General features: G+C 40.1%; 1 protein-coding gene across 1 annotated transcript in view; it reads left to right on the forward strand.

Annotated features, from left to right (window-relative positions):
* The first annotated feature begins 483 nt into the window (after positions 1 to 483).
* The window catches only part of LOC141008437 (uncharacterized), a 39844-nt gene continuing 14428 nt past the window's right edge, over positions 484 to 25899 (forward strand). Inside the window, exons 1-4 of the mRNA XM_073480803.1 lie at positions 484 to 1144; positions 9934 to 10086; positions 16127 to 16668; positions 16837 to 16995. Of these exons, the coding sequence (XP_073336904.1) occupies positions 484 to 1144; positions 9934 to 10086; positions 16127 to 16668; positions 16837 to 16995 (1515 nt within the window). The remainder of the gene's footprint in view (positions 1145 to 9933; positions 10087 to 16126; positions 16669 to 16836; positions 16996 to 25899) is intronic.

Below are 25899 nucleotides of genomic sequence, written 5' to 3' on the forward strand. Positions count from 1 at the left end.
CCCCTCGTCTCAGAAATAATTTCTTCACCGTTTTACAGGCGCGTCTTTCACAGTGTCTTTCCACAATGTGTACAATTCTTAGTTTTAGATGGCCGCACAGTAAAGAAAACATGTTTATGAATATTATGTTCAATTTCTGCCAATACTATCTTCTATTTCTGCCCTAAATACGGCACACTAGACCCTCAGGGGACCATCTGTACTGGGTTGTATTAATAAGTGACTAGTGAATGGTTTTTCAGTGGCTTTGCTCTTTATTATTATTTTTACATAATAATACATAAACAGTACATACACAGCAGCTAAGCCCCGCCTCTAGCTTTTCCCTCTCTGCCTGTCAATCAAGCCTTGATCCCGCCCCCTCCGGCTTGCCTGTCAATCACATATCTGCCCCGCCCCTTCACTGCCTGCCTGCACGTCGCGCAAAAAAACAGCAGCGGCGGCCGTTGGGGAAAGAGAGTAAATAGAGGGAGAAGCCTCAAGATGGCTGACTCGCTGGGCTCCGCTCACCTCACCGGAGCCGCCGCCGCCGCTGCTGCTACTGCGGTAGCCCCGGTGGTCGGCTCCGTCAAAAGCCCGCTCGTCAAGCCGAGCGAGGCGAAGGGAGCTCCCGACAACCGCTCTCAGTCTTCCCGGGATTTCAACCCGCCGCCGCCGCCGCCCAAGAAGGTCCGAGTCGAGGAGAGGAGCGTTAAACCCAAGAAACTCAGCAGGGAAGGGGGAGTGGGAGGCACCGTTAGCGGCAAAGAGAAACTCCAGCAGCCGACGACGAAGCAGCAGAGTTATGGCAGCAGCGCGGCTCTGTGGAGCCTCAGCCCGGTCAAGACGAGTGGCAGCAACCCTCCGGTGCCTGCTACCGGTGGAGCCCAACCGCCGACAAACACACACAAAGTCTTCAAACAGAGCGACTTCTTCCTCCACAAAGCGCCTTCCTGCTCCAGACCCAAGAAACCGAATAAAGATAAACAGCGGGAGAAGGAGAAGGGGAAAGGAGGCGGAGAGGAGAAAAAGAAACATAAACTGTCGGTGACCTCCTCCGGACCCGGGAGTACTGTTGGCAACAACAACAACAACGATATCAGCAGGTTTAATAACTCTTCTGCGGCGAAGAGAGAAAACGGGGAGGTCATGTTGCTACCCAAAGGTAGGCCATCAAAATGTGTATTTTTTTTTATGTCGTTAATTTCTACATGGAGCGATTTGATGAAGTTTGAGTTGTGTTTATTAAAAGTAGGCTGGAGTTCTGTCCTTTTTATAGAGACTTGGCTCAGCCACTCGGGACGTGTAGCGTTACATGTGGCCCGGAGTGTGCAGTTGTCCGCCTCCTAATTTGTCTGGACGGTCCCGTTTTCGGACCGACCAGGCGCCGCTGAACGTCGCGCAGGAGCCCGCAGACCACTCGAGTGTTACACACATTAATAACTGAACGTTGTAGAAATGTGTTTACATCGAGTTTAGTGGCCGCAAAGCCGACGTCGGTCGATGTTTCTGCGGGCTATGGCTGCCTGCTTTCGTCGCTTGGTGTGTTCACCCGCTCGTGAACCCTCGAGCTCCACAGCGGCGTTCCGGGGCAGCAGTCGCGCGACCTGGTTGTTACATCGTAACCAGCTGCTCTCGTGCTGCTGCGGAATCGTTACGTACTTACGTCGTATTTACAGAAATTAACGTGTTTTAGTTACGTTAAGCAGTCGTATATTGGAGTCGGTTTAAGATGTTATAAACATGCTGCGATCTCTTCCTCGTCAGCGTAAAGGATTAATATGAAGTGTTAGATATTCACCAACACCAACTCGCGTTAAATATTATTTATTTGTTTGGAGGGATTCGTGTATTAAAACTACACGCTGCTGTCATAACAATATGACAGCCGCCCGCCATTATAGGGTAAGTGTTGTTTTGGTAGAGCACCACGCCCCCCTCTGTAACCTCAGGCTGTATGGGAAACAGACTCGCAGCTCCACAGCTTGTTGTTACTCCATATTCTACAGTTGTATAAGCAGAGCACGATGCATTCATTCCACCACTCCATTCACCTGTTTTACGACAGAAACCTTTATTATTACACTGATATAATATAAATAGTTGCACCCTAGTGACAAGTAGCTATACATTAATGACGACATACCCCCATATATATATATTATTTAAAGAAAGGACAATGCACATTAATTAACAGGAGCACCCAAGTCTATCATGTAAATGTGTCAGATTTAGCCATACAGGCTAATTTTCATGGCATTAAAAAAACATCAGACATAAAACACAACACATAAGCACAAACAAGTAAAATAAGACAACCACTACTCCAGGCCATGACAGCTGTCCCTGGCAGGTTGATGGCATTTGAAAACATAACACACATATGAGGACAATTTATCACATAGCATAGAAGCGCAAACATCAGCACTTGAGCACGTTAAAACACATACGCATTTGAACACAGACAAAAGCACCAAGCACATGAGCACAGACAGAAAGGCATAAGTGCAGACAAAAGCACGTGGACACAGGACATTAGTAAAGACAAAGGCATAACCACATTATCCCAGATTATGACAGCATATTTGATTTTCTAATAACCACTGTTTTATAGATTTGGAGAAAGAGTTTAGAGATGTGATATTCGTTGGTTCTGTAGGTATGGTATTCCAGGCATTTGCTGCTCGATGGGAAAAGGCTGACTGCCCAAAAGTACTTTTTGTAGGGGAGGGGAAAATCCAGAATAATTTTACTGGAGAAGAAGTAAAATAAATTATCAGCAGTTGCTGTAATGCACCCTTTAAGGCCAGAATAAATAACATTAGACAATAACATTTATCAGTGGTTTAATTAAAAATCACTTTACAATATAAAAATAACACCATCAACAGATGGGCTGAGATTTTCACAGTTGGTATATGGTATTATACAATTAATATAATTGTTATTATCAGTTATAAAGACTCTTAACTGAATGACAGAAAAGGGTATTTTGGTTGAAGAAACGCTATATTCTAATTTCACAAAATATTTGTTTTGACAGGTATGAAACTTGATATAAACTTGAAATATAATTTTTTTTCAATTACACTTACACGGTCAAATTAAATGCCGTAGATAAGTATATGTCGATGGTATGGTAACTGTCCATTTTCATACCAAGGCATACCTTGAAAATGGCATACTGCTGCAACTCAAATGACCATACCAGGGCTAATTGGTGCACCATCACTGATCGCATCAGTCCGCCTGAAATTTAGAGGCTTACTTTTTAAACAATTGCGATTAACACAATTTCCTGTTACGTGTGATTTAAGTGAAGAAAATATTTTTTTAGCACCTTTATTCCTGTTTACAATCATTCACATAATGTGTTATGAAATTCAATTAAAATGTATTATTGGGTGCACCTAAATCATGAGTGAAAAATAAGTCTGGCACCCTGCACACAATATATTACCTGGTCTAATGACTTCAAGTTACTACAAATAATATATAGATACTTAATGTCATATATAGATATAAACCAAACGCTTCATTTTATATATAACATAAAAGCCTAAACATTGTTTTACATAAATAAAGGAATGCTGTTTATGATCAACATATATGTTGCTCATTATTATTGCAATTTTTCCTCATACACAAAATTGATATCAGCTAATTAATTAATAAAATTACAAATATGTTCTAGGATGTCACATTATTTAACAAAATTATTTATTTGTATCTTGGGAGGGACTGATTGGGTAACAGTGCAGAATCCACAGATTTCTTTTTGTCATCGTCTCATTAGTGGACACTTGTTTTTGACTTTTTTTAATTCCACGTCTTTTGTTTTTCTTGGTGTTCTGTCATTGTCGCTTCAAAGCGTCTCAAAATCCCCTCATGCCTGCATTTGTGTGTGCCAGTGCGTGTAAATGTTATTTGAGTGCGAGTGTTTAGACACCAGTGCGAGTACTGAGTGGACACATGCAAGTGTGCGTGTCAGTGCATGATGTCACCCCTTTCCAGTTGGGTAGTTTAAGAGGTCATGACATGCTCTGAACAGCCACTGCAGTCAGTGAACACCACGACGAGACGTGGTGTTGGCCTGTAACCCTCACAGAAACACAGTCTTGTAAACAAGCTGTGGTGATTGTTTTTGCATGCTTTATTTCAGAACAGATAGAGGCTGGTGTAAGTGATTACATGGATCAGAACACAAAAGTGGGATTAAAAAAATAAGTCCCTTTTTAACTGCATAATGAACATTGAGCAATCATTAAGTCAATTAGTGTAGTTTTATTAGTAGTGTAAGAGGTACAATTTGATATGTTAATCTTAATGCTGTATGCAGCCGTGCAAACACTGCAGTGCTTCTAATTCTGTCTAGAACATTTTCATCTCTGGACCTGAGAGGGAAAATTTAAATGCAGCCATAAATAATAATACTCCTTCAACAATCTCACTGAGGTGCTCTTGAGCAAAGCATTTTACTTCTTCTTGCTGTAGTGAGCTGGTCAGTGGCCAGCTGTAAGGGACTGTAATTATTTTGAGTAGCTTCAAACTTGAAGACGAGGAAGGGTATGAAAGCGGAGCAGAGTGTTGCTGGAAAACATTAATCCTGAGCAAAACGTTTCAGGGATTAAAATGCTCCGTTCTGAGCTGCACCTTCCTGTAAAAACTGGTAATAGTGTGTCAGCCTTCTCCCTCTACTCTGTGACACAGCCGCAGTCGGCGCAGTCTTAAGATATCACTGAAATAACACATTTTGAACCAGGTTTTTCGAATATGTGCTGAGTGTAGGGCCAGTCCCAAGTGAGGATGGGAGATTGAGGCATAGTTCTCTTGTACATTGGTATTTCTTAAAGTGATCCCTGTTCAGATGAGCAGTTTCATCTCACACCTGAAAACGCATATCACATGACCATTGACGTACACTGAACATGTGTGAACAGGAGGCAGATCGTCTACTTACTTTCGTAATTTTACTTAGTAGTTTCTATTATATCTGTTACAGATACCAGGGCTGGTTATGGGCTTCAGCGATATTCAAATATCACGATAGATGATATTATCATTGCTTGTTTGCTTGGCTAGTCCAGCCAAGAGAACTGCGCTGTGTGATGGACCCTGATGTGAGACAGCAAATTTGTGGTGTTGCCCTGTTTAGTTAACACCTGCTTACAGCAGAGATGAAATATAGCCTCATTCAAATCCCTAGGCTCACCACGTTCTCCCGCTTTAAACCCAAAATATTGCCAAATTGGTGAGCTAGTGTTTTTCTTCGTCCTCCATGTCTGTATGTTGACGTGCTGTGTGCATGCCGCCACATCAGGCCAATTAAACTGTAGTAACAGCACCGCATGCATCTTCTTTTCAAAATATAATCCCTAAAATGCAATTACAGCTGTTCAATATGCGATATTGTGAAAAATATCGCACAATATATATCGGCCCAAGCCTAGCTGCTACCTAGCCAACAGGTAAAAATAAGTTCTTGAAAACAGGACGAACATGATAACACAGGAAAATGTATCTGCTCTTCACAGAATCCTCCCGGATAACACTATTTTTTATTTTAAAAAATCATCTTTCTAAATATAGACTGTATTACATCTATTCAGGCAATGTACAAACTCAAATACTCCACAGCATCATATCTCATACACTGAGTTCACATTTTCCAATGATGCTACAATCACTGATAAGACCTGGGTGAACCTGAGTATTGGTGTCATCATTTCCAAAAATCTTCTGCCTGGCAAGACATAAACAGTGAAAACAGAGTATCTTAATATCTTCACCCTGGAAAGCGTTTTCCTACAATGCTGTTTACGTGGGTATGAAAGGCAAAAACACAAGGAGAAAGCTTTGTTTTAAGAAATGTGTGTGTGGACAGGGCCTGAGTCCTCGAGCCATAGAGCGAGTCTTGCCAGCTTCAGGAGCGCCACTCTGAGGCCGGCTGCGCCCTGACCTCCCTGGAAGGGAAGAATCTTCTTACAGGGATCAAAAAAGTATCACATCATCACAGTAATATTATTAGTGGTGGGTTTGCTGTTGGAGCGAGAACTGAAGACAAGTGCCAGGGAGCAGTGACTCCTGGTTACATTTGGTATTTAAATAAGAGACATGAGTCTGACTAAGAGCAGCAAACGGGAGGAAACAGTGCCGCATCGGGCAGGCTGATCTAGTGCAAAAGAAATCGTTGTTTAACTCAAAGGTCAGTTAATCCTCACGGAGACCAGCTGTAGTATTCAGCTGTGTGACCCCTTGTTGACACCCAGTGCATTTACACACAGTCTGATATGATAATTCTAACCAAATGCAGTTTGCCCGAAGATTATTCTCACATTTAGGTTAAATCGGACAAATCACAACTGGATAAAAACCATGAAATACAGTCACAGATTAATGCTGAGGCAAAACAGCTTGTTTTAAAAGGAGTAATATGGCTAGTGGTGTGGTTTTTGATTTCTGCTTTCAAACCTTCTGTGTTTATAACTCACATGACAAGTTATTGGATCTTTCTTGAAGGCAAACCAGCGAGCACCAATGAAATCCATCTTTTCCTGATTATTCAGTCATGTAAACCTGTGTTATTGGGGAAGTCTGCTTGTTGCGAATCATGTAAATGTCTGATTTTGCAGTAATTAGGTTTTTTGTGCGTGTAAATGCAACGCGCTGACTGAATCTCTAACTATGTCTGGGACGACTCGTGTGTGGCCACGTACAGCGAGGGGGAGACAAAATGAAGCTTAACTGCAATCAGCACCCAATTAAGTTACTGTCGGCTGGGTCATTTATTCAGTCCCAAAAATTACAAGACACTTAACTCTGAATGTTCAATAGCAATTAGATAGAATGAAAGACTGTCTGAAGATTATTGCTAAATTATTTTGAGATGTGCTTGAATGGTGAAGCATGGATTTGCAACAGCGGCAGGGGTGGACTGACCATCTGGAGGAGCAGAATTTTCCTGGAGGGCAGGTTTACCTGTACTTTTACGGTCCAACAACGCTGATCCAGAAAATATCATGTGCTTACGTGTGGACAGCTCCATTTTTCTTTCCTTATCAGCTTCAGTTTAATGTTGATGAAGGTTCTCAGTCATCCAGGTCATGGTTATTCTAAGTGCTATATCGTAGGCAACTTGACTTGTTTCAGTTCCTTTAGGTCGTTTCACGACCTAAGAAGTTAAAGCTGTTTCAGTCTAGTCAAGTCAGGCTGCGATAAAGATCAGATTCCTCCACAAAGTTCAATGAAACAGAATTTGCATGATTCTGATTGTTAATGAGATTTCAAAGAAATACAGGAAGAAAAAATTTGTCAGTGATAAAATATCAGATTCTCGGGATGCAAAAATGAATGTTAAATAGAAGTTAACAAGCCATTTAAAGACATGACCTTGGACTTTGAGAAACTAGGACAGATATTTTCCACTATTTTATGGCAATTTATAGACCAAACATTTAATCGACTAATCTAGAAAATAAACCGATTATGAAGCTGATCAGTTGTTGGAGCCCGATCCTGGTCCAGCTGCAAATCTAAAAGCAGTGCTAACACACATTCATACCTGGCTGAGCTACAATGTTAAACACTGTGCTGCAGGTTAATACAAGTTAGAAGTTGGACATTAAAGTAAATTTTAAGGACAGGTGATTGAAGAACCATAGACTTTACATTTAACAAAAAAACATCAAAATGTGGATACCCCACTCTCTGAATTCATGATTCTGCTCTCCAGATCCATACAGTTAGATAGTGGGTGTTGGTGTAGCAATAGTTACAAACAGCTGCTTGTGGCCTTCTTTCTTTCAAAGCGCTGTCTCTCCTGTGATCATCCAAACAGTGAAAACCACCTGCTGTGTTCGCCTTCAAAACTGTCTGCTGCAAGACAGTCAGAAAACAAAAGCAGATAAGAAGTTTCAGTTTGACGGATCTAATTCATTTCTTATTAATTTACACCTCTAGTTTTGTGCTGTTTTCCTGATAAACACTGTTCAACATTTAAGTTATGAGCCAGTTTGAACTTGATGATCCTCTCTTTGTTTTAAGAGGAAGCCCCTTCTCTCAAACTTTCCAGTGTGTTAAAGACTGATAAAGCCACCCGAGCTAATTTATCTCCCGTTGCCTGTAAACTTAAAGTTTGTAAATGTTACTGCTCCGGCATGGTCTGACTTGTTTTTATACATCTGGCAGTAGATCTGAGTGAACCCTTCCTTTGTAGGCAGCTTCCTGTGGAGCTAAATTGATGTTTTGAAACGTGCTGGGGCTTTCTTACAGTGTCAGGTAATTTTACAGCATTTATTTTCTTAAAATGGTTTGTTAACATTCTTGGCATTCCTCCTATTAACCACAGGGTATAAGGGGTACGACTACCTGCATGTTGAGTAACAAAGAAAAACGACCCGCTGAACTTGAAAGATGCCATGGTATTTATTTAAAACAATCATTAAAAGGAGTGTATCGATGTACCTCTAATTCTCCTCCTGCTCCTTTAAGCCTTTTTTACTTTCAAAGCATTTTTCTCCTTTGATCCCACAAACAGTGAGTCAAACCCCACTGTGTTCACTTTCCCACTCCCCACGTCCACAGGAGAGTGAACAGTTTGAAAACACCGCTTCCTTTTAAAGACGGATCTGACTGAGTTCAAAGAAAAAAAGTTCCTTGCGAAGGAAAAGAAAGAATCTGCAAACGAAATGTGAAAAAAATAAAGGAGGGCGTGTGTTTTTTTTCTTCTTATTTCTTTATGAAAGGAAATAAAGAATCAAAGGAGGAGTGGTATAAAAGATTTGATAAAACGAAAGTTATTTTAAGAAAGGTGAGGTTTTCTTAGCTTTTACGGAGGACGGAAACTACCAAAATCAAAAATAAATAATGGAACTCAATATATATGTAAATATGTCATTACATGCAAGAAATGTAGGCATTAATTAATTTATAAAAGGTGACATTTCTGTTTTAATTTGCTTTTTTTATGTATCTTTGTGGTAATTCCTGAATGTATTTATTTTCTGATCATTTTATGTATTTAATTCTGTATTATTTCACAAAATTTAAAGCAAAAAGAATTAGAAAATGAATAAATTAAATGGAAAATTAAACTGGGAAAGTAAATAAATTCGGGATTTATGTCACATTTGATAAATTGATTAATGCCCACTTTTTTTTTTTTAGTATCATTTTCAGTGCCATTTATTTGTTCTTTTACTTTTTAATTTTGGCAGTTTCAGTCTTCCATAAGCTCCTCTGAAGGTGAGGGATGCTAATTTACACCCATCTGCACTTAGACATGCTTTGCCTTTCTGAAAACACTCCTCACAACTGAAGAGGTGTGTGTAATGGTTGTAATATTTACATTTTAAACTGATCCTCTCATCCAGAGCAGTTTCAATGAGTGTACTCCAGTTCCTCGTTCTGTAATATTACCTGAGAACTTGCAAGGTTCTGTCAGAAGAAGAGGCGCTGAAAGATGAAATAAAATGAGTCCTAACGCAGTGGAGGATTTTAGCAGTTTTGAGATCATATTGAAGCTAGTCGATGCTGGGTTTGGGGGAAGAAATGTGAGTTATATCCTGATGAGATGTAGCTTTAGGGTTATGATCGAAGTTGCAGAGCGGCTGGTGCAGCCTAAGGAATTGGAAGGTAATTACTTTGCTGAGGAAACATGAGAGATAAGGGTAGAGGTTTGGTGGAGAGATGAAACTGTTGCAGCAGGGAAGGAGAAACCCTACATTTTGTGGGAGGAAGAAGAAAAAGATAAAGGAAAAGTTAAGGGTGACTGTTAGGGTGAAGCACTTGGCAAGAGTTCAGTTAAGGTGTTGGAGAAGAAATCGAAGTGAATGGTGTGTGTGTGTGTGTTTGTGTGTGCGTGTGTGAGTGTGTGTGTGTGTGAGTAAATCCGAGCGCTCATGCTAATGTGTTCTCTACCGTCAAGACTTAAAACCTTCCTCTCTGCTTCCACAGAGCACTCCAACAAGGACAAGGCAAAAGAGAGGGACAGAGAGGAGCGGGAGAAGAAGAAGGTCAAAGACAGAGAGAGAGAAAAGGAGAAGAAGAAGCACAAAGTGGTGAATGAGATCAAGAGAGAGAACGGAGACGTCAAGCCGCCGATTAAAGGTTGGTGGAAACACACGCACATACATGCAGACTAACTGATTCATGAAGGTGTGAATTTATTTATTGAGTCACTTTTTTTGTCTAACAAACAGCCCAAACCAAAAGGTTTCCAATTTACGATGAAATTTAGCATTATAAAATGCTCATTCTTACATGTGAAAAGCTAGAACGAGTGAATATTTGGCTTTTTGCTACAAAACATGAAAATGGAGTGTGATTGTTCAGTCTTGATCTTAGAAACAGCAGCTTGACAAAAGAATCTCAAGTCCACTGACTTTCCAAAGCTATTGATTACGTTTCATGGCCTTCCTCAATGGATGGAATCGCTCATTTGTTGCATCTCATGTTAGACAGATTTGATATGGTCCAATCTGAATGAAATTTCAGTTAGATCAAGAGGGGTGGTGTAAACTTTTATCACAGCCTAAGCAAAATATGAGGGCCTAATAACCATGTAACGCTTAAGCCACTAATTTCTCTCTGGTTGGAATACAAATATTCTTTCTGCGCATGTTTGCCTCACATGAGAGTAGCATTAGGTGACATTGCTTCCGGGGGAGGGACAGAGACATTGCCCAAATCAAAAAACGCTGAAGAATGTAAAAAAAAAAATGCTTTCAAGCAAGTAAACAAAAATGTATTTGGCATCCATCTAAACATTTAAGTTAAAATTTCAAGTCAGAATGATTTTGGATTGACAAAATATTGTCCATGTAATCACAGCTATAGAGGTATATAAGTGTATCTGCAGGTCAAGAAGAGTCATGAAAAGCAATGAAGCAAATAAATTCCTGACAGGAAGGTATTAAAAAGTCTTAAGTTTCATTCACAAAAATCTTGAGTATTTTACCTTTTTCTGCCATGAGAAACAATATCAGTTGTAAAATGTTTTTATATCCACGTCTCACATCTAAAAACTAAAAGTGGGATTGTGACAGTGGGTTGGAAACTAGGAAACTCAACTCATGACAGGCAGATGTGTTTTTTTTTTAGTTTTGAGAATGAAACTGAGTCAGATCTCTCAGAAACCAGATATTCGTCCACACCCAACACTGGAAGTACCTGAGCATTTGGCACCACTTTCACCGGGTGCTGTACAGTTTATCATCATTATGTTTGTAACATATAAGCAGGAGACACACTCACCCCAGTAGGTGGTGAGTAAATGCTAATACAGTGGGGTCATCACAAAAGGCTCTATATAGCACTGTGCCACAGTGGTTGTAACTGCTCCCTGGCATTAGGTTGACCTTTGCACTGTGCTGCTCCTCACATGGACATTTTGTTCTTAGGGTTTATTTAGTCTGACCTGAGGTAGCTTGGATCGTAACAGGAGAAGCTGAGAGACGAGCCAGGGCAAAGTAGCTTTCCCATGTATCTATTCTCTCTCTCTCTCTCTCTCTCTCTCTCTCTCTCTCTCTCTCTCTCTCTCTCTCTCTCTCTCCCTCTATCTATCTATCTATCTATCTAGCTATCTATCTAGCTATCTAGCTATCTATCTAGCTATCTATCTATCTATCACCTTTGGGTCTGAGAAATTGCAACAGGCTTTTTCTCACATTTTTCTGGCATTAAATCTACTAAATGGATAAATATTTATAGTCATCAAGAAAATAAACGACACGTTGTGAAAACAACTGTGACTTGCAACCTTAAGAATGGTAGTCTTTTATATTTCTGTATCCTGCTGTATGACTAACATGTGATTGTTGAGATCAATATCAGCTTAAAAAAATAGTCGATATGAGGCTTAACATGGATATTTTTGGCAATGAACCTCTTCAACTGTATTAAAGGATTGTGACAAACATGCAGGATGTACTGAGGCAGGATATTTACAATTTAACTAAACAGTATTGTATAACATAATGGTACATTTAGAATAGTAAACTCCATTGTAAGTCAAATCATAGATAATAACAAGATTTTTAAACCTTGACTTGGGTCAAAAACATACAAAAAAAGACAATAAACATTCAACTTTACCTTCCGGAACTGCCAACTTGTACACCAACACAAATAAATATGTAAAAAGCTGCTGTCAGCCCAAAGGTGTATCAGTCTGTGTTCACTTCATGAATGCGAGGGCGAGTTTCATTGTTAACCTTTTGACTGAATTATTTGCAGAGTGCAGTGATGTAATGTCCGTCTCTTTCTGTGCTCTTGACTCGACCTTTTTTAGACAGACTTTTATTCTGATTGATTTGCCCTAAAGCTGTGGTCAGACTTGCAGTGTCTCCGTGCTGGTATGCCACGACCACACTGTGACATTTGAAGGTCTTAGCGAGGCTTTGGCCACATACCATAGCCAGCGGCTGCAGCTGAAAATCACAGATGGATAATTTAGCTCAACCTTTTAATCTTTTTGCTGTGTGTGGAATGGACAGACGCCTTTGTAATGTTGGTTCATCTTCTTAGTATGAGTGTAGCGTTAGCAAGAGTTGTAAAGGTGAATACAGAGACAGAGAGAGAGCGAGGGACAGGTTATAAAGAGTCTCCAGTCTGCAGTGCTAGGAGAGCCTGGTATTTACTCATGTGTGTTTACGATAATAGAGACACGCTGGGATACAGGGTGCAATACTGAATCTGAGCGGAGAGAGAAATGAGGAGGAGGCTCGCCCCACCAGAGAGTAGGTTGTCAGTAATAGTATTTAATCAGCGAGTGTTAAGTTTGCAAATGTTGGGAGTGACAGAGGGGGAAGTTAGAAATCTAATCAATGAGAGAGTGATAAGTTTACAATTGAAAAGGGCGACAGAGAGAGAGAGGGGCAGCCAGAGGAAGCATTTATAGGAAATCAATAAGCAGCAAACAGCTAGTCTGACAGTAAGGCTGCTTTACTACCACTGAGGCTATTTGTTTGTGTGTGTGTGTGTATGTGTATGTGTGTGTGTGTGTGTGTGTGTGTGTGTGTGTGTGTGTGTGTTTCTTTGACTGGGAACTTATCTGACCTTAAACTGATCGTGACCGTCTAACCTGGCTCCTCCTTTATGAATGTGTGTGTTTGTGCGTAAAGAAAAGAGGTTGATGTTTTGAAATGTCATAGGAATAACATCCATATTTGTGGACAGTTTTTCAATAAGTAGAACCCTAATGGAGGAAATCTTTGTGTTAAGCGTTAGGTCGTAAACTAAAATTTTTCCTTTTTCTTTAGAGAAGCTGACAGTGAGTGATCTGGTATGGATTTACTGCCAGGGGTGCTACAACAGGTCACATGGCTCCTGATCAGAGCAGAAATAATGAGTCAATTAGTCAGTTGGGGGCAGCAGTAGCTCTGTCTGAAGGAACTTGGCTTGGAAACCAAAGGGTAGAGTTCATATGGAAGAAAATGTATGTGTTGTGTTGCATGGTAATTTAAGTAGTACTCCTAAATTTTGTGCTGGTGCTTCTAAAATTTACAGTAAGGAGCACCAGAAGGAGCATCATTTTGCTGTAATATTCATATAGTATCAAGTATAGTTTTTTTTTATACTTGTTAAGTTGAAAGTTCTGGTATCTTCATCTTGACAAACTAATTTATTTCCCCAAGCAAGATGAATAAAGTGCTAAATTTAAAGTTAAATGCTCTGATCAATCAACTAAACATTTTGATAATCTATTAGTGACTTAAATCAATTTTAAAGTAAGAATGCCAAAAAAAAAGCTGGTTCCAGGTTTTCAACCGTCAGGATTTGTCGCTTTGCCTCAATGTAAATATAACTACTCTGCTTTCTGACATTTTATTGACCAAAAGATTAATAAAGAAAATAGATGGCAGAATAACCGTTCATGAAAATAACCATGAAGCCACTGTTTTTCCATAACATGTTTCGATAAATTAGATTCCACATCACTTGGACATGGACTCACTAATTGTATTCACTGAGTTGAGTCAAATATGAATGATTGTTGTAGATAGGAAAACGGTTGTATTCCTATGAAGATTGTTATTGTCTGTCTGCAATAAACACATGGTATTAGAGTCGCTTTATAAGCAAAGATTCATACACTAACTCTAATTTGTGAGAGCTGCTCTGTCTTTACAATTAAAATTTATCAGTCAGGGCCCTTTCACGCACTTGCAAGTGTTTGCAGCTGAAACTTTTTCCATCTTGTGATGGGCCCATTGCATGGGTGAAATATAGTCTTGATAAAACTTCTTCAATACAATCCAAGGCACACTGTAGGATTTGTGCAAAATTGCAACCAGCATAGGCCTTAATCAGGGTCATTGTCAGCAGTAGTTTGGATGTTTTTTGAAAGACGCTTGCATTTATTTTATTTATTTTTTTCATTATGACTATATTCCACCCATGCAATGAGCCTTATAAGGACTAAGCAATGTGCACCTGAAATTTTTTATCCTCGGGTGAATTTAGTCTTGTAGTCAAATGCAGCGCATGAACACATAATAAAATGTGTGGTTTTGACAGCGAACTTGAGTCTGCCCACAATAAACCATGGCGGAAGGAGCCATTGCTGGAAATGATTATGAAGCTGCAGGCACACCAAAACACTCACAAATATTTGAAATACACACTAAGTGATTATTTGTATTTTGTCTGAATCTGTATTTGTACATTAGTGGTGCTTTTTAATCAAGAAAAAAATATTTGAAGTTTGAAATGATCTTTTATTATTTAAAAAAACACATTAATTTTGAGTATTTCTATTTGCAGTTTGCACAAGCATGACACTGAAATTATCTCCTTCGGTCTGTTTATTACATTTCATATCACCATTACAATATCTGACACAGAAATATGTCACACTTGACATATTTTCTCCACATCGCTGCTCTTCTGTGGATTGATGAAGGTTAGGGGTTGTGAGTAAACATGTGTATCTGTGTGCTGAGAGAATTAGGGGAGGGGTGGCTTGTGGGTTAAAGAGCTTTTGGATTAGTAGCTTGGGTATTGTACTGCAAATACCTTCTTGCTGTTGCTCTCTCACACACAATATGTTACACTCTCTCACTCCGCTGTTTTTCATTCTGTCTCCCTTATCTCGTGTTGAACGTGTGGGGTACAAACTGGACTTAGAGTGTGTTTGTTTATGTGTGTTTGAATGTGATGACAGCTGATATTTGAATTATGCTGAGACAGCAGCGTCTCTATCAGAGTAACTCACACATGCACAGAGAACGTATACATGTCCAGTTTTATGCACATCCGCTGGGCAGGAATGAGGCAGCCAGCGACACATTTGCAGATCGATGTGAACAGCTCAGACACACACACACACACGCAAACACACAGGCCCACACTCAGACACAAATACATACAGTACCACTGTGCATAAATTTGCATGTTCCACTTTGTCGTGCCTCAGGCATTCAAGAGAAAGTCTACCATGTACAGTATTATCTCTGTTCAGATATGCTACTCGAGAGCTTGTTTCCTGGCTTAGTCATATCTGCTTCTCTCAAGGGATTCCAATTCAGGCCCCTTCAATTTATTTTATGTTTGCACCCCGGGAGATGTACACCATCTGGGAAACGCTATGAGTCATCTGTCTACACTTGCTTAAAATAGTTAGCACTGATTAATTTTCAGTTTTATTGTTTTTTAAATAGGGAATTAATCAGGTATCAGATTGTTTTGATGATTAAAATAAACAATCTGGGTGAAAAACGTATTGGATATATGTTTCTGTTTTTTACCCATTTGACAGATTATGTTTTTCCCTCCATTTTTTCTCGTCACCATACATCACTAGGGGGTTTTTCTGAGCTTTCATTATTGCGAGAGGAGCTGATTCACTGTAAAGTGAAAAGTGTCTTCTTACAGCAAGGGGATGAAAAAGGGCTGAGGATTGGTTTGTTGATCCATCACACATCAGACAGCAGACTTGAATAGATTTTTTTTCTTCCAAAGCTCACATGAATGATGTGTCTCCCTGCTAGCTTCAAGCATCAAAATTAGATTTTTTCTCATACTTTAGTGTGGCTCTTTTATGCACATCTTGTCCCATGAAACATCTCTTCCTTCTAAGTAATAAGACGCTTCCCCCTCTCGCTCACTCTCTTTCTCTCTCTCTCTCTCTTTTTGTCACTCCGTCCAGATGAAAAAGAGAAAGCCAAGATCAGCTTGGAAGAGCTGCAAATCAAAAAAGTGAAGAAGAAAAAGAAGAAGAAACACAAAGAGGGCGAGAAGCACAAACGTGTGAAGATGTACCACCGCTCCTGCCAAACTATATGCGCTGGCCTCCTTCTCCTCCCTCCATCCTCTCCACCCCCCAATCCCCCTCACAACTCCTCCCTGTCTCCATTTAAGTCCCCTCTACCAGTTTACCCACCACCTAACAACAAAACTGCACACCTCCTGCCTTCCTCCCTTCCCCTTGCCTCCAAATCTCTCTTTAACCCCTCCATTCACAACTCCATCAAGACACCACAACCCCCCTCGATCAAACACCAGCAGTGCAGCTTCCCTGGCATGGCGGGCCTAGAGTTTGCCCAGTACATCCACATAGAGAACCAGCCGAACGGAGGGGCCCTGGTGGCCCACGCCTACACATCCCAGCTCTCGTCTCTCTCCACGGTCCAGAGGCAGAAATTCGCCCAGGAGTTTGTCACCTTGGCTTTCAGCGAGGACTCATCCCAGGTACCACATCAATATTGATAGGATTCTATAATAGCTTTTTTCAATACCTAAACAATCTAGACTTAAAAATGGCACAACAGGTACACAGGAAAAATATGTACTTTGGATTTTGAGGTGAACTATCCCTTTTTAATTCCAATATTTCATTTTTATTTCAATGTCTTCTAGGCAGCTCACTACGTCATGGGAATTATCCATGGAGAAGCTGGCTACCTGCCTGACTTCTTGGACTACTTCTCAACGAAGTTCCCCTCAGCTCCAGTCAAAATGGAAATACTGGGAAAGAAAGACATTGAAACAACCACTATGACTAATTTCTACTCTCAGGTCAGTCAGACACAATCACACACACACACACACACACACACACACACACACACACCTGGAAACATCAATTTGAAGGAGAATAAGTGTTATGCTGCAACTAAAGTCACGCATCTAAGAAAATGGATTTACACAGTTTTTGTCTATTCAGTTCTGGAGCTGTGGATGCAGAGAGCACAGAGCAGATGGTGAGCTCTCAGACATTAAAAGTAAAAAAAGTGGTCTGAAGTCCAAAATAGTGTGGGCCAACTGCTTCCAAGCCTCTTATTTTAGGTCCTCTGTGTATAATCTAGTTGGCTGATTATCAGGCTGAGTATCACAGCTGTCTGTGAAATACCTGTCGACCTGTTGTGACTAGTAGGGATTCATGTGATAGAGTTCGTCTGATGAGAATATGACAAAGGTGTGTCTGGTTCTGATACTGTATGTGGAGTGTTGCAGGAAAAGATGACAGCACAATGCTTTTTATAAGTGTCCACACAACAGTTTTCAAACTTTCTCACACACGCGCATAGGAAGTGATGACTGACCAAAAACCATTAAGTCTTAAGTCATCTACGGTTGAACAGACAGGTACACACACACACAGTTTCTGTTTCAAAATGTGTCATGCTCTTGGCTCCGGTGTGGTGCAAGGAAAAAATATTTGGCTGGAAGCTCTGTAATACTGCATCTGTTGTGTGCTTTGGTGGGTGGGTGACTTTTGTGCAAATACTGTGTTCACAAAGATTTATAACAAGATGCTTTGTGATTTCTCCATTGTTCATCTTGTGAAAAGAAAGATTGTTTAGTTAACGAGTGGCTTGATGTGAGCAACGTTCAAGAAAACATTAGATGAGTACACTAAGTGTATGTCACCTAGTTGAATCTTTGTATGACACAGTTTGTAATTTCTGCCGCTACGGTCTCTCAATCAAAACAAACTAAATATGTAACCAGCATGGAATTGTTTTTGTTTTTGTCTTCATTGTTGAACAACCACCATTATCAATGAAAATCTAAAACTAATCTAATCTAATTGGAATCTACATGACTCATTTAATTTCTTAATGAGGCTTTTATTGTGAAACATCTGCAGTTTTGTTGAAAACTTATTGACTTGCAAGATTCATGTACTTGACTACTTGAACTGTTGCCTCTGTAATCTGTTCTCCAATTTGACTCAGCTGAAGTCTTATTTTATTTATCATTTTGATGTTAAACTTGAGAAGAAGAAAACTTGAAATAAAAATACAGCACGTCACAATGACATGATCTGTAATGCTGCTGTCATTCATGGGCTCTCATTATGTTCCTCTTGGGACTGGCCACATGCGATAGCTAATGGTAAATTTGGTATTACTGGTCCAGTCTGGTATTAAGCCTTCATTGGCCTAACCCTACATTACGTTTAGTCTCGTTCGCTAACTTCCTTTCACACTCTCTGATTCCCTCCTGGAAGTTATAGTGACAGGAGACCAAATTAAACGCCCCATTACCTTGAGTAAAATTATAGATTTCTCAGGGTTTCAACACTGTTAGAAACATTTCGGATAATGTGAATACAAAACTCAATGAAATGTATAAAAAAAAGCCTTGTCATTTTTGTACATTTTAATGTAGAAATATTACAATTTATATCTTTGTGAAGCATTTATGTGAAATATTTTGCATATGTCTGCATACATGTATAGCAGAGAGTGAGAATACGTAAGTAAAAAAGCTTGCCAGTGGCCATCAGTACATATATATCCCTACGTCTTCTGCCCTAGTGAGCAGCACTTTACAAGCTAAGATTGACGGAGAAGGAAGGCTGTTGGAAAGGCTATAATAAGGGGAAAAGAGGGGATAAGAAACACAGGAGATGAAAGGAGAGAGATGAAGAGATGGAGGGCAGGGAACATTTAGATACAGTAATAGAGACACATCGATTGAAGGAAAAAGAGCAGACGACTGCTGTGTGTGGATGAAGAAGTTGTATTGTTCAGGCTTTAACCATCTGGTTGAAGCATCTGGCTGCAGCGTAAAACAGCTTTTGGCATTTATAATGATGTCTGATTTCTCAGACTAGATGGCAACATTAACAAGTTGGGGGCAGCTGTCTTGAATGGGGATGGAAAGCAAGAGGATGTCATATTTAGAGAGTGAAAAGAGACAGAGTTACAAGGGGCGATGGCAAAAGGTGAAAGGTGGTGAGAAAGAATAAAATGGAAAAAGATGCAAAGAGGAGGTGGATATAAGAATAGAAAAGTGACAGAAAAGGAAGCAGGAAGTGAAATTATAGACTGTAAGAGATGACTGCTGTCAAAAAGACTCAAAAAGGGTTTTTATCTTCGTTTTCTTTTTCAAAAAGCACAAGTATAGTTGAACACAACCTTTTGAGGACAAGTGGAAAAACAAGAAGTGTGTGTGGTGTGTGTGCGTGCGTGCGCACGTCTGTGTGTGCGTGTGCGTCTGTCTGTGTATGTGTGTGGTGCTGATAGTGTCTGTCTGGATTGTCTCCTGTGAGCTCAGCGCCACAGCTAGACCTCTTCATTTCCAGTTGTCCCATGTCTATAGTTCACTAATGAAAAGCCTTTTGTTGCCTCAAACCTCCTGAGTGGCTTTGTATAGAGATACTGCCTGCTCTTTTTCAATGTGAGTGCATGCAGGACCAGCTACCACACTGTGTGTGTGTGTGTGTGTGGTACTACAGGGGGTAGAGCAGTTTATGCTCTCTATCGCTCTCCTTCTGGCTATTTCTTCCTCTTATGAAATATTCATTATGTTATTCCATGTGTTTGTTTCAGTTTCGGCCAGTTCTGCTTCGACAAACACATCCTTGATCTCAGCACGTCTCTGAATAAATTCAATCCAGATTATGAATTAATTAAACGTCTAAATTGTCCATTGTCTAAATTGAGTTTTCCCTGCAATAACCCGTGTCCCGAGCTGTCCCTTTAAGAGTAGTGTTCCTTGCAGAGCTAACGTCATTGTCCACTGGTCTTGTTAATTTTTTTTCTCTCTCCTAGCTCTCAGCAGTGACCTTGGGAAGTAGACATACAGTCCACACACACAGATGTGAGCATGCACACTGATATATACACAGCACAGGTGTATACACACACACACACACACACAGATTAATGATTTCTCTTTACACATTTTCTCTCTCTTCAGCTCTCCCTCTCTCTCCCTTTTTCATGTCCCCCTCCCTCTGTGTTAGTCTGTCATTCTCCCTCTTTCATCCCTCCACTCTTTATGTTTCTGCTCTTTTGTTTGGTTCCAGTTACAAATGACTGGATGGCTGCTTTTTCTAGTTAGAGAGTGTGTGTGTGTGTGTGTGTGTGTGTGTGTGTGTGTGTGTGTGTGTGTGTGTGTGTGTGTGTGTGTGTGTGTGTGTGTGTGTGTGTGTGTGTGTGTGTGTGTGTGTGTGTGTGTGTGTGTGAAGGGAAGAGAAGGCGAGAATTTGCAACAGCTTGCAATGTTTTTGGTGTTTGTTCGACCTGCATGTAAATTTGATTCTCAGCACTACGTTTCTCATGTGGGCTACTGGAGTTTGAGACACAATCACCCATGCACTTCTCCATGTCTAACTTACATATATTATAATTGATAAAAAGCTGTGTGTGTGATGTTCAGGCTGCCGGTATCAAAGTTGCTTTGCTGCTGCACAGGCTGCTGCCTGCGAGTGTTTGGTATTCAGTACCTGACTGAAGGCATTTTCAGCGGTGCTGAGGATTATAGAAGATTACAGCACTCCATTTTCTCAGGGCAAGTACAGCCTGACAGTCAATACACGAGGTGCTTCGACAGTGAGGTAATTTGGACTTTCCTGTTGAGTCAAAGAGTGTAATGATATCAGAAAATTAATACAAAGCAAAGCTGCTTTTTAATGATATATTAGTCTGAGCTCACGTTGTGCTCATGTGCTCATAGCTGTGTAAGAGCATTCACAACAAAGCCCCACATGTAAAACCAGCTAACAGCTAGCACGTTGAAGAGCATGACTGGACAAAGGCATATAACTCATTTTATGGATACATTTTTAAAAATCTGTTACAATACAGAAAATTTGGTGGTAAATTTAATATTAATTGTTCTGTTCAACGTGTCAGTAAAGTTATAAAAGTCATCCCTATTGCACTTACAACACTGATTGGACATATTCTAATATTGTATCAGATCTAAGACCAGTCAGTGGTGGAGATATTAACGAAGGCAGCAAGTGGTTCACTGATAAATTTCATTTAAATGTGATGATTAATGTTTTGGCAATTGGTTAAGCTGCCCTAAAAGTGCTTGAATTGTTGCTGTTTAAAAGCTGTACAAACCATAAATTCATTTGAAATGTTTAATTATTTTAACAGAATATTATCCTTATCAGCTGAGATGAAAATATGCTCTACAAGAATAGTGAAATAAGAAAACAATATTTGTCTTATCCAATTCCACCTACAGCCAAAGATGTTAGCTTTAAAATCTTGAAAAACATTTATCCATCCAATGAATTCCTGCATAATAACACCTATGGAGTCAAGATAAGGAGACTGTACACACATATTTTCTTTCACTGTAAATAAGGAAAATGTGGACTTTGTTGAGTAAACATCTTATTCATAGATGTAACAGCTAAGCCCAAAATGAACAAATAAGAATAAGAAGAATAAACTAAATCTACTAGCTGATTTCATCAAGCTTGGCCATGTCAGGCTATACAAAGAATGAAGCACGACTAAAGCTAGCACCATTACTGGCTCTTTATCTGTGGGGAAGTCCCTTTTGAATTTCCAGTACTCGCCGTTTGACAACAGACAAGTTTCGTTCGTACGTTGGCTGACGGTTCACAGTTTCAGGGTTAAACATCATCACAGCTACCTTCAGCTTATCTGACTCCACCACCGCAGGCATCCTGCTCCTACACTTCTCATATACTCTGACCTTGAGGCAACACTGTAGCTCTCCAAACTGTCTCCAACACACTGTTAACAGAACAGGTAAAGACTTTGGTGCTACATCATGGCGTCTCGCACTGCAGCGTTTAAAACAGTAAGCTTTGAAAAAGTCCTGGTCTCAACTTGGACTTAAATGAAGGTGGACAGCAACCATTTTATTAATTCAAAGCCTTGTGTGGGTTAGCCGAGGGAGAGATTATGTAAGAAAAGTTTTGAAGAGCGATTGTGTACGAGGCACCGGTCAGCAGCCAGAAGCTCTGTTGTGACGCAGGCACAGTAATGGACTAATAGACTTAGTACACTACAGACTGACTGGACATAATGCTTTCAAAAGAGTGACACGGATCGCTGGTGAGAGAGAGGAAGACAGGCTTACAGAGGTCAGGAAGAGGTCCTATAGAGTCGTGCCATGACATGAACTCAGCTAGAATGAAAGGATGTGTTGAGGAGAGGAAGGAAAGTTGTTACAGAATTAACAAGTGGTTACAGGGACTGAACCAAAGAACAGGAAGAAGAGAGAGGCTTGATTTAATAGACTTCCCACCGGGGACGTGGGTATTATGAGTGGATGAGATAGAGGAGGAGATGGAGAGGCTGACAGAGACGAGAGAAAAATAGATCATTTGAGTAAAACAGCATGAAGAGGAAAGTAGAGAGGGAGTGATCTATTAGACTTAAAGACGCTCTGCTTTAAGCCAAAGAAAGTGACGGCAGCGGGGGGATGGCAGTGATGATAATTATATATAATAACACTTTTTAATCTTGTGAATTTGTAGACCTGGAATACCAAATGAGATGCAGTAAATTTAGATAATGTACCGGGGGGAGAGAAAAATGATTTGTCTGTTTTATTCTTTTGTGCCCAGAATTTTTGATGTATTTATTTTTTTGCTGTCACAGTAACAACTTTTGCTGGAAGACATATTGTCACAGAAATAACTGCGATAAACGATATTGCCATTCTAAAGGAGTTATATGTAATAATTTTAGTTTCAAACATAAAAAAATAACTAAAATTATCAACAAAATGGGAAGAAATTAAAGTTATGACGTTAAATTAAGTTGAATTTCAACCTGCATGCACAGTTTTCGGCCTCACATTGCTGAAATGGAGAGGCTAATATTGCCGAAGCAACAGCAATAACAATAAGGTAGCGGACTGCTGAATCAGATTTTTGTCTGTCGATCTGTCTTTTCTACAAATCCAAAATGAATCCACACTGCTGAATTATTTCTGCGACTGAAGTAAATATCCTTATCGACTTGGACAGAAAAGCTGATATAGACGTGCCAGGAGAATTTCAAAATAAAAGCACATCATCAAAATAATGATATGGATCGATGTTTTCATTTTGCATCGATCACAGTGGATAATTGATCACTGAATAAACACGCATGTAAACACAACGGGCAACATCGAGGTCATGTTACATCCATAAGTTGATCACATAATTATTGTGATAGGCCTATCTGCTGGTATTTATTATCGTCCTGTGTTTTAGTGCAGTTGTATCTCCCTTTTTGAATTAAGCTTATTATTAAGCTCAGCAGTAAAAGAAACAAATATAATGTTGGTAATTTTTAGCCATTGAGTGTGTCAGTGTGCACGTAGACTTGAACCACTCGGAGGAAGTCTGTCACATTTCCTGTTTCCTTCTGTTTGCCTTCACTTATTATAGACAAGTTGTTTGTGTTTGAGTGAATCACTGACTGTTAAATTTATTCGAGGCAGAGGAAGTGTTTCCTAATACTCCTCCTGTGATAGTGAGAGGCTGTTCTCTTTGTTGACAACGTGGGGGTTATTCTACTGTTAAATTATGCATTGTGTAAACACACGCACACACAGAAGTAGACACTCATAAGCTCACACAATTATAAGAATGCAGGAGGATAAATGCATGCACACACACACTGGCCGAGAGATTCAAATGCCTTCGTGCTTACAAGCCTTTGTGTGCCTCCACAAACACACTTCAGTCCCTCAGTATCTAGGTCATTGAATCAGTGAGACTATTTAAAGTTGCGATGTGTTTACGTGTGTGTGTGTGCGCGAGTATTTCAAGCTTGTAGTCATCATCATCTTATGAGGATATCACACAGTGTCAGGCCACAGATGCAGTGAAATGAAGTGAACAAACACCAACACGTGGCTCGGCCCATCCACGCATGATTAACTGATTTATTTTGTTAATTCATTATAGATTAAGTGAACTCCAATAGGCAGTTATTTGAAGCATGTAATTAGACCAATTTGCAAGTGAACGTGCAGTGGAGCTTCGAGAAAGGGGGATTATGTTTCTAAACAAAACATATTACTGATAAGAACAGCAGCACACTGAATGACGGGAAATTAATCAATAACAATTTCTATCAATCTTTGAAGTCATTTATCAAACAAAAATGCCTGATATTCGCTTGTTTTAGCTTCTGAAATTTGCTTATTTTCTCTGTTTTATGTCACTTACGTTTATTTTCATTGTCAATAAATCTGTTGATTTTATTTTAGTTTTTTGGTCTATAAAATGTCAGAAAATGGTGAAAAATGTCAATCATTGTTTCCCATAGCCCAAGATAACATCCTCAAATGTCTTGTTTCATCCACAACCCAAAGATATTCGGTTTACTGTCATAGAGTAGTAAAAAAAAAAAAAACAGAAAATATTCACATTGAAGAAGCTGGAATAAGAGAATTTTCAAAAAACATTTCTCAAAAAATGTAAATATCCATCATTGGTCGAGTTATAGTCTCAACAAATCTTTAAATATTTAAATGTTTGCTAAATATTACAAAGAATAAAGCTGATAATGAAGACCGGTAACAAGCTGCAGGTTTTATGGCCAATCTAAATCTCACTAATTATCCAGCCTGCACAAATAACCTGGATCAACAACTTTTCCTTATTCAAAGCAACACCCTGCATGAAACTAACACACACACAAACACCTGAGAGCTGCCCTGATGCACAGATCTTGCTCGATTGGCCTCTGAGCAGCTGTTTTGGGGATTTAGTGCCTTGCTCAAGGACGCAACTGGGAGCTGCCGAACACCATCCTCCTCAGTCTTTTTCCAATTCATTGTTTCCATCTTCATTACTTCACCTCCATCTGCCCGTCCTCTCTAACCTGCAATCACCTCTTCCGTCTTTCCACCTCCCTCCTTTTTTTATCTCTTTATCATCTTTTACTTAATCTTATCTGCTGTTTCCTACTCCATTGTCCCCCTTCTCCTTCACCCTTTTCTGTCCTTTCTGTCTTTTACCATCATCTTATCTTCATTTTCACCTACTTACCCTCCTCCTTCATCACTCCCCTCGAAGTTACTTCCATCCTCCCCTCCATTCTTTTCTCTATTCTTTGTCTCCACCACATTTGTTTTGTCTCTTTGACAGCTTGTCTTCCTAAACTTTCTCTCCCTCTCCTTCCTCTCACCACTTCTCTCCATCTGTCTCTCTTCCCTTCATTCTTTCTCTCCAGTGAATCCTCGCTCACCCCTCCCTCTGGTCCTTCTCTCTTCGCCTCTCTCTCTTTATCTCTGCCTTGTTGTCAAGTGGTGACTCACTAGAGGCGAGCAGCCAAGGATCTGGTCCACACACACACACACACACACACACACACACACACACACACACACACACACACACACACACACACACACATCCTGATCAGCCAAGAGTACAGCATGCAGGCCACATGCTGCACGTACTGCACACACACACACACACACACACATCCAAAGACACTGTTGAGGGCCAAGGGTATGGGAGATGGGTTAGAAACACACACACACACACACACACTATGCTCTGTCAGCCAAGTGAAGAGCAGCAAACAGTCTGTTGAGTCACACCGGTGGAGCAGAAACATCAAGTGAAACCGCCAACACACACAAACACACACACACACACACACATACAGTTCAGCGTCTGTTTTGACACCCGGTAGTGATTAACTGCTTCCATGTCAGTGTCTAGTTTAGTGTTCTCCTCTTGTATTG

This window comes from Pagrus major, chromosome 14 (assembly GCF_040436345.1).
Source record: "Pagrus major chromosome 14, Pma_NU_1.0".
In the NCBI taxonomy this organism is placed as follows: Eukaryota; Metazoa; Chordata; class Actinopteri; order Spariformes; family Sparidae; genus Pagrus; species Pagrus major.